Source organism: Cavia porcellus, unplaced genomic scaffold (assembly GCF_034190915.1).
Source record: "Cavia porcellus strain 051 isolate PalLab524CR breed Dunkin Hartley unplaced genomic scaffold, mCavPor4.1 scaffold_13, whole genome shotgun sequence".
Lineage (NCBI taxonomy): Eukaryota > Metazoa > Chordata > Mammalia > Rodentia > Caviidae > Cavia > Cavia porcellus.
In genome coordinates this window covers 3,741,499-3,751,902 of record NW_026947496.1, presented here as the reverse complement: position 1 = coordinate 3,751,902, position 10,404 = coordinate 3,741,499, and the positions used below count along the sequence as shown (strand labels likewise).

The window sequence follows — 10,404 nt, the reverse complement described above, 5'->3', positions numbered from 1 at the left end:
GAAACAGTATAAATTGATATCAATTTCTCAATGGTAGTGCTATATTTTGGGATGTTGCAATTAAACAAAGGAAAGAAATTTTGACACATTGACTTCAATATTTTGACAATGTGAAACATTCAGCTTTTATTTTTTAAGAAGTAACACCTTACATCAATACACTAAAGCATACACAAATTATGTAAAGCTAAAATAGTCTTTCCAACACATGGATCATTAAGAGGCATCTCAGAACACTAGGAATGACTAGCAGTTCAGGATTGCCTGTATTGGGTGATTCGGTAATTTAAGACCCTTAGGAAAGTGTCAACCTTAAAAGTATCCCTGCGCAGGCAGCAGCACAAGTTGTAAAAAGTTATCCTGAAAACCTTTTCATCAGTTGACAGCAGAAACGGGAGTTCAGTCCAGAGAGCACGTTCCCCATAGTCTTTGAATTGAAAGTCAACCTAGTCACCAAAGAGAGAAACAACATATTGCTCACAATAACGGTACTTTTTGTTTTTGAACCTTTTGATTTTAAGTGAAGAGCTGAAAACAGATGACAATGTAAACCTTTTGTCAAAGGCATTGGTTTTCATGTATCTCATGAAACTGTTAGCCATCAAAAAGCTGGAAGCAGAAGCCATTTGTTCTTTTCCTGCCATATATGTGATGGCAGGTGAAGTGTGCTCCTGCAGGAGCAGAGAAATGGACATCAAGAAAGGTGCTGGTGGGATGTGGGAGCCTTTGACTCATAGACAGTATGAAGGACAGTTTCCATGCTGTCCCTCAAGGAATACTGACATTTCCTTAAACTTGTTCCAGATGACCACTATGTATTTTATTTTTTTCTGATTGCTCACTGTTTTGTTTTGTTTCCAATGACTGTATCTATTGTTCTTATAGTGTCTTCAGAAATAAATAACTTAGAGATGATGAGCACTTGGTGCTTTGAGGTACAGACACTCAATCTGGACAAAGAAGTTATGAGTGTCTCACTTAATCCAAAATTGTCCAATTCCAAGTTTCAATGAGGAGCAGCTGCTTTCCTTTGAGACACTGGAGTTAACATCTGAGAGAAGGAGGGTACAGTGAGAAGCCCTGCTTTGATGGAGTCCACTGTATGAGTGGGGACAGGATGCTGCTTCCGAAAAATGCAGCTCAGTGCAACACAGAAAGTGGATCTGCTGTCCTCACAGACTCTATACTGTGAGAATATCCAAAGATCTCTGAGACCCAAGTCCATTCTGAAATCTTCAGAAATGTCAAATGATGTCTAAAAATTGTAAGAACAAATCTCGGTAATGGCAGACCCTCATCTGCTGATCTGTCTCCTAAAGTGTGGAAAAAAACATTTCATTCCAGTTGAAATAGTATGTCTGTTTGTGTGTGTGTCTTTATTGGTGACCTTAATTTGTTTTGTTTTGTGGGTTTTTTTAAAAAAAATTTGTTGTGTGGTTCCTAACAGAAAAAAATTCTTACAAACTGTCAAGATACAAACAGAAACAAGTGAATAATTGAGAGGAAAAATGAACAGAAGATGAAGCATTAGAGAACAAATTATTGATCACTGAATTTGATTCTTAGTGAAGGAAATAAGCTAAAAAATGTTCTGTTCCTTCCATTATTTTCTGTTATTTTCTGTTCTTTCCATTATAGTGTGTTTACGAGTTGCAGATAATTGTCTTTCATGACAATGACAACATGGTGCTTTTAACAAGTACTTAGAACATAAACAGTGAACTATATCCTTGCTTATGATATCACTGCTATAATCATGAATTTTTTTGATGAATAATTCTTTCTGAGAACTTCAGAAAGCCATTTGCCTGTTACTGTGCTGTTGTTAAAATTGTCCTACGTGAATGGAGATCTAATTTAGTAAAGGTATGACCAATTGCCTGAGGTGAATTAATGCGAAAGTATGAGTCTTAACATACAAACCCCAAAATAGTTTAAGATAACACTGTATGAATTCTAAAATAAAGCACACTTCAGGAAAAAGTCACCATAATGGCTTAAATATTCATGCTATGGCCTTTTCATTGTCTTCAGTATTCAGGTTGTTGGAGCTACCATGGAACCTATATGGGTATTTTCATTCACACTAAATAAACTTTTGATTATGACTAGCTTGGCCTTATGAGTATTCTGCAAGATAAGCAAACATGTCTACTGAATTTCAACCCCATAAAGCAGTGATGTCTTGCAATATTATCAGTGAATGCCCATACATCACCTGATCACTACTGACTCTCTTCTCTCTGCTTGAGTGTACAAGTGCTTTAGATCATAAGAAGAAGAAATTATCCTGGCCACCCAAGGTTTCACTGAACTTTGGTGTGAGCATAAAACAGTATTTCAGTGTTGGAGTCCTCAAACACTTCAAGGGATAAAATTCTTTCAGGTGCCCTTGTGTGAATTTCTTCTCAGAGGAAATGTGTAATCACTAATCATGAAATGACCATCATGGGTGCTTCCTGTGCAGTGCAGAGGGGTGGACCCCTCAGCAGTGAAAGTCCTGAGACATCTTGAAATTGAGATCTACACTGCTGTCTATGCCTCTGACTCTGTGGAGTAGCAGATGGGAATGTACAACATTCAGACTAAGTGTTATGCCTGCAAAGCAATTGATGTCACTCTTCTTCCTATGGCAGAGGGAAACTGAACAATCAACCACTACACACCTGCCTGGCGATCATCTTCAGCCATTCTAGAAGTTGCTGTATTTTTTGCTGGATCAACTCAGCTTTCTGCATGAAATTCAGAGAAATCTTTGGCAAGCGAACTGCTTGGGCCTTTAGGTGGCTCATAGGATCTTCCCAGGAGAGCATCAAGTGGATCACCAGGTGGATCAGGTCCTGCTCCTGAAGACCAGGTTGGAGCATGGCATAACAGGGATGAGACACAGAAAGGTCAGTTACAGATAAACTTTGCTCAGAAAGACCACCTGAAAAACTAATAGGAGGTTCCAGATCTATAAAATATTTCTGTAGGTCACAGATGCTATTTTTTTCCTTTGGTATCAAGGATCGAACTCAGACCTTAGGCTTGCCAAACAGTTGCGTATACCACAGAGCTAAACCCTAGCCCTATGGATGCTCTTAACATTTACAAGATAAGCCAAACAATCACATGAAAGTAGCTGAAAAGAAGAAATATTTAATAGGATTTCTAATTGATAACAATTTCCTAACATTGTTTTCCCTCTAGAATTTCATGTTTGCATTAAAATCCTACTAACACTGTGTCTATGGCAGAAAATCTGAAAACCATGGTTCTAACAGGAGAAAATAGATCATAGATAAATTATTAATCCTTGATACATTTGCTCTGTTATCATCAGAGCAGACGCTAGAGTCGCACCTGTGAGCACGGTGTTGTGATATCAAAGGGTACAGTCACAGTGGGTTGACTTTCAGTGGAGACAGGGCCAGGTTCCAGAGTAAGTGCAGACTGAAGGAGTGGGGACTGCCGGAGCAGAAGCAGAAGCAGAAGGGGAGACAAGCCAGGGCCATAGAGATGGTGCAGCGTAGCACGGTCAGGACTGGAATCACCACCCATGCAGGAGCCACGCTACCCTGCACTGGGTAAACTGCACAAGCATTTCTCACATAAAATCCTAGATGTGTTGGCTGAGATAAGATCATCTACATTTCCCACGTACAGATCTTGCACAGTGTTTTTTAGCGCTGGATTTTTGTAGAGGTTTCCAAGTACAGTGTGATTGCTTTCACTGCTCCCTATCCTGCTGCTTTGCTCTGCAGTGTGGCTCCTGTCGCCACAGAACACAGGGCCCCTTAGAATCTACAGCCTGCATAGCCCAACACTGGCTCCTAGGTTCAGGCTGTGCTGAGCAGGGACTCACCTTCATCTTCAGGGTCTGCCTCTTGTTAAGGGGGGTGGTGATGGAAGCTGTGGGACAACTTTTCATATACTTGAAATACAAGTCTCGGTCCATGGAATACAGGGTTATCTGGAACCAATGAAAAGTTCAGTGTGTTGATTTTGGGAGGAAAAATAGGCATCTATCCACTTTATGTGGTTATATCTAATGCATGTGTAATTAGTTCCAGAAGAGGGATCCAAATTGTCTGAAAATACAGTTAGAAAATTACACTTTTTTTCCAAATTTTCCATTATCTCTGGAAACTCGTTTCCCCTACTAAATTTTTTGACCTCCTATACTCTTCTAATTACTATGTCTTTTATTTAAAGTCTTCTTTTAACTTAAACTGTGGAACACAACCATGAAAAACAGCAAAACTGCTAAACATACCAGTTAAGTTACAGTTTTTTGTAGCATTTAACCCAAATGTAGTGATATACACTATCTGTATTTACATATTTAATCTCTTGTTTCTCCTGGGTCCAAACTAATATACTTTCCTTAAGCAGATATAGAAATCATACTTTTCTTTCATTTACTTGTTTTTTTTTACATTCATCTGACTCTCTAATTCATCACCAATTAACAGTTCAAGTTTTTACTGTAAAAAATTTAAATCATAAAACAAAAAACTTGATGAGATTTTAAGGAACAGATTGAGATTCAACACCAGTAAATTACAGAGACTGTTAATAAGCAAACTTTGTGAAAGTAGAAGAAAAAATTTTAGGAAGATTTTGAGTAATACTCAGGACAATTACAAAATGCCAAAAGACAAGATGTCAAAAGGGAAGATGTCAAATGTGTGCCCTTGTAGGAGACAATGCCTACTGCTAAAACTGACTTTACCTGGAAACAAGAACCAGGCTCACTGCCACACCAAACATTCTGCTATCCTAACGTGGAATCTTGGCTCACTGCTTCCTTGTGTTTTAGCTCAGAAAATTTAATTTCTGTCCATCTGACAAGAAGTCATTTTAGTTCAATTCTGTTTAATATACTCAGTCCTCTGCTGAGGTGTTCCCATGTTTTGCACACCTGTGGTGCATTCAGTGAGGAATGCTCATGGATTGTCCCTGTGGGCTAGAGGGAGCATGGCCTAGCATGCTTCCAAAGTCCCCAGGGAAAATTATGCATGTACAAATTCTACATTTTTAAGAATGAAGTGAAGTAAGGATAGCTTTCTTTTAAAAATCATTGAAAATTTGCAAGTCATCCTTTTATGAATGTTTCCTTCCTTGGTGTTCCACATTTTATTGATTTCCTGCTTTCTTTAAACACATTAATCACTATTATTTCAAATTTAAATGATGAGGTTTTCTTGTTTAAATTTTACTCTTTGACCAGCATTATTGCAATGTCTGCTATTATTAAGAGGGGAAAACAAAAGTACTTACAAATTCCTTGTACAGTTCTGAAGAGAGGATGTAAATGTTGTTTGACAGAATGTTTGCATGATTAAGAAGTGTCGGCATGGGTATGTGGTAGTCAGTGCTTTTGTTATAATTAGACTGGGAGGTCACATTTTTCCACAGTAGCAGGCTCGACATCAGCAGCAGCATTAAAAATGACCCTGGTTAAACCAAGATACACATCTCTTGATAATTAGATTTCCAAATCTCTACAAATAATCCTTATTTTTGAATCTTTACTTCTCCAATGATCAGATCCAGTGTCATGTCAGGGTGCCAAATACAAATATCAGACAGTGAGTTAAAGAACTTTAAGCTCCTACAGTTCCTGGCAGCTTAAAATCTACAGAAACTACTTCCAAACTGAGCTATGTTAAGAGGTGACTCTATAACCATATATAACTCTAGGAACTTAGGTTAATTATGGTCAGGACCTGGCTCTCTAATTTGGCACTGTATTCCTGGGACTGGAAGACTTGGAACCATTCTCTACACGTACTTAAACAAAAGAAAGAGATAAGAGTTGGAAAAGTGAGGGACTTTCTGCTTTTTTATGTTTCTCCCAGAAAGGTTTTGTAGATTGCAAACTCTAGGAACTTAAGTTAATTATGGTCAGGACTGTTTAGTAACCTCTTAACATAGCTCAGTTTGGATGGAGTTTCTGTAAATTTCAAGCTGTAAGACACTGTAGGAGCTTAAAATTCTTTAACTCACTGTCTGATGCTTGTTTTTCACACCCTGACATTATACCTACACCACAATTCATTTGTTTGTTTTATTTTTGTGCTTTTTAATAAAATATATGTGCTTGCTAGTTACTCAGAATGAACAGAATCCTGCTATAAAAATGGTGCCATGGATAGGAGTGTTTTATGAACTGTAAAAATCTTATGCATTTGCTTGAAAGTGCTAGATGTTTTAGACATTATTTTTAATTTGGGGTTTACAATAACCATAAGACAGAAAATGAGCCTTCATTGTAAACAGCATCAAATTATGCAGATGAATCACAAGTAAGTGATTTTTCCCCATTCTGTTATTACCAGGCAGGAGAGACAGCATACTGATGCTGTGGTCCTTTCACTTGCATCATGCACGCCTTTGGGACCCTAGGCTGCACCTCTGCCATAGGATCCATTACAGGCTTTGTTATTATATTTTGTAACCAAACTCCTCTGTGCTAAGGTGTTCAGTCACAGGGATGCTCAGAAGATTACCTGTATTCACTTCCTCCGCTCTATATAACTGTCACATCACAGTCTTTCACAGTGATCAGAGGTGGGTCTGAAGGAAATTGTGGAGCACTAGCATAGCAATAATTCTGAACCCCAAAGGGAAAGAGACAACAGGCAGCTACAAAATTAAAAACATGTTTTACCTGCAGCGATGCTATTCCAAGAGCATTGCTAATGTTAAGGTTTTATCATCAGGAAACTGAATTCTACATAAACTTTGATAAATGAAGATAGAATTCTGCAAGGTAAATCTAGGCAAGTATTATAGATTTATAAGTGAATAATTACTCAAGTAAATAGATAAAAAATAAGCAGACAAATACATTTGTGTTGGGATTGAACTAAATAACAATTGAGTTATAAAATTAAAACAGCATAAAATCATTCATATGATATAGTTTTAGTTTTCCGTATACAGTTTTAGTAAAGAATATCACATTGCAATGATTCAGAAATTTAAATGTGTACTTTTTATACTAATATAATGAAGCCAAATAAAAAAAACTTTGTGTGGATTTGTAATGGAAAAGTGCCTTAGAGATGGAGAAACTGAGATAGAACTGGAAGAAGCTCATAACTGAATAGATGCTCCTACCAACTAGCACACATATGTGTCTTCAGAGAGTTTTTTACAGTCTGCAAAAAACAGACTAATAATTTTCTTTTTCAGATCGTATTTTATGATTAATTTTAATTTATTTTTCTGACAAATGTCACTTACTCAGTATAAGCAATTACTTAACACTGTCTTGCTTTTCCTTTTGATAGGACATTGTGGAAACTCACAAAATCAAGTAAGATACACTACTGAGATCACTGTCTGCTTGTGGCTTCAGAACTGAAAATTTCATTAGGTTGACCAAAGTCACGCAATTCACATAATAAACCTGAGAACCAGAAACATTGGGTTCTGTCTTTTGGTGTTGAGAGGATCGGACTCAATGACTTGTGGTCCTATGTTAGTCCAGAGTTCCCCAATCTCACCACTGCTGGCTTCTGAGGTAGATAATTACTTGTTCTGAAATCCATTTTTAGCAGGCCCCTGTCCTCCACCTCATAGACACCAGAAGCTCTCTCACTGTTCCACCTGCTCCTGCATTAATGCAAAAGTCTCCAAAGTTATCCAAGAGTCAAAAACTAGCAGGATTCTACCACTGGAGGACCTCAGAAGTGTTCTCTTGTGTCCTGTGTAGATGCTTTCCAGGGCAACATTTGGGTGGTTCTTCATAACCATATAAACCTGGCATCTCTTGCCATTAGCTACATTTTCACACTAACCCACCCAGGGTGATGATTAAGCCAGCACTCATTGTTTGCTGCACGTACCTATCGCCTTGGCATTCATGGTGGTGATCAGGAAAGGAAGCATGTTTGAGTGGAGTAGGTCTGTCTGTCCCTGGTCCAAGTTCAGGTGATGGTTCTGAACCTTTGAAGCATTCACAGACATATTTGATTAGACCTTCTCCTTGTTCTTCCCATTCTTCATCGTCCCTCACTGTGATGGCTCCATAATTTCAGACATAGAGAGCTACTTTATTTCTCATTAATTTTCAGGTAGATATGTGGATAAAAAAATGGATTTTGAGTAATGACATTAAAAATGATACAAATGATGTAAAGGAGATATGGAAATCATTTCTAGTTAGGGCATATCTAGGATTATTGAAGTTTTTTATCTGAACTTTATTTTGTCTCTAAAGATTCTTAATATATTTCACTTCAAAAATATATTCAGTTAATATAAATTAAAAATTTTCTCATTGAAGATTGTACATGAAGTAAAATCTTCAAATATATACTAAGTGTATATAAATATATACTAAGATCACAAAATTTCAAAGAATTGTAGGATTTTCTGTCTCCTGATGTACACTGAATCAATTCCTCTAATTTCCTTGATTTTTGCATGTTCTGTTTTGTCATGTTTAAATATATGTGATTGGTGTCTTATATTATGTATTTCCATTTCTGTATTGCTTGTGATTTTAACATGAATTTAAATTTGCATTAAACCATAGATACAGTTCAGTGCCACTGGCAAGAGTCAGCTCATGAGTTCAATTCCTGGTACAAATAGTATCTAGATTAGTATATCCATTTTCTAAACTAAGAAAAAAGCTTGGCAAAATTGAATAAATAGTGACTAAAATTATTCACCTATTTTTACTGCAACAAGACTGATCACTTCAACTTGAATTGGGATGAAATTGCACAAAGTAGGTTTGAAAAATAATTTAAATGATTTTGAAAACTAATTAAAAGCACATTGATATGCAGCCATGTTTAAATCTATGTTATCATAATCTACAACAAAGATTTTTGATAAATACAAAAACACAACATTTTCTAAGGCCAAAGAAATTCACATACTCCTTCATACATTTTACATGATGTAGTAAACATGTTAGATTATTACGTATTCATTTTAAGGACGGAGGCAGAAACACTGTAACTCAAAATCAATTAGCATTCTGTGACACATGTTACTCTGGATACAGTTTAAATATTTGTTTTTCTTGGATTCAAAACTTCCGCTCACCACTTGGAGATTTTCTAAAAAATGTAAGTATCATGGAAAATTTGTTGTCACTCTCCCTAAAAGTTATTTCCATGCACCTAAAGCAAGGTGAGAACTTTGACTTCCCACTGAAATTATATGGACAGATCAGGTACTATAGAAATAATCTATTTCTATGGTATTCTTTTATCATAGTACTTAGTGTCACAAAACTTTTAAAAAACATACCTAGGCCAAATCATGAGCAACACTAGTGTTTTTGAAATAGGTTCTTCTAATTTTCTTAGCTTAAGCAGTGCTAGAATTTAAATGTAAACAACATATGTGGTGATTCCCTGGTTCTAAAGGCAGGGACAAGATTTTAAATTGGCACTGGATAGTTGCTTTTTTTTTCTTTGTACAAAGAAAGTTGGAGTTATTAAGAGAAAAATATATCTTACTGCATTTTCTTCCTCTCCTGGAAACACAAGAGTAGGAAAATCTGTCACAACAAGTGATACCAACAGCTGGCATAAAGGAGGAAAGAGTTAGGACAGTGAGGAAATCAGGGCCATTGAGGGAATGGTACAAATCTGTGTTGATCTGGATTGAAATATTCCTCCACACTGCTAACATGTGGAATACGTTGCAAAAATAGTGACTGAGCAACAGAGATTTTCAGAAGGACGATCCCTCCAATTTTAGCATAAGGATGCTTCCTTATCCAAAATATTGCCTTGTTTGAAATTTTGTGCTCTTTTATTCTCTTTGGAAGAAAATAGATTTGAAAAAATATTTTTGTATTCAAATCTGTCAAAAATTAGACCACAAAACCATTGACTGTTTACCCTCATTTATTTAATATAATGTTTAATAAATAGGCAACATAGTGTCTATTTTTATAGTCAAATTCAATGAAAAAAGTAAAGCAATACTAATTATCAATTACAGTTCATGTGTAAGAATAAACATATATATGAAAAATGAATATTCATGTGAACTATGTGATGGAATAATCTATCATGCAAAAATGAAACTATAAAATGATGGTCATTTGGAAGAAAGTTGAAAGAAACATTGGAAGACAAAGAGATAGATTCTTAGGTAAAACTGATAACAGAATCTTGGCTCAGCCTGATTGCAGTAATAGGAATAGCTTTCTGAATAAAATAGCAAATTCACCTCTATGATAAAACTTGGAACTAAGAATTAACATTGAAATTTTTCATGGTTTTTATCACCATATTAATCAATATTATGAAGAAAGTTATTATTATTCTGACTGGATAGGGAATACCTAGAAGGATGGAATCAACAGAATATCTAGAGCGCACAGAGAATAGGAAAAGTATGCAAGGAGTTCCACTAGGTAGGCTTAAAGAAGATCACAGG

General features: G+C 36.2%; 1 protein-coding gene across 1 annotated transcript; it reads right to left on the bottom strand.

Annotated features, from left to right (window-relative positions):
• Positions 1–216: 216 nt before the first annotated feature.
• Positions 217–7,962, bottom strand: LOC100715943 (prolactin-like). Its single transcript, XM_003463222.2, has 5 exons — positions 7,842–7,962; positions 5,266–5,441; positions 3,848–3,955; positions 2,667–2,846; positions 217–446 (listed from the first exon to the last, which is right to left on the bottom strand). Exons 1-5 carry the CDS (start codon positions 7,960–7,962, stop codon positions 255–257), a joined length of 777 nt encoding a protein of 258 aa, XP_003463270.1. The 3' UTR covers positions 217–254.
• Positions 7,963–10,404: the final 2,442 nt, after the last annotated feature.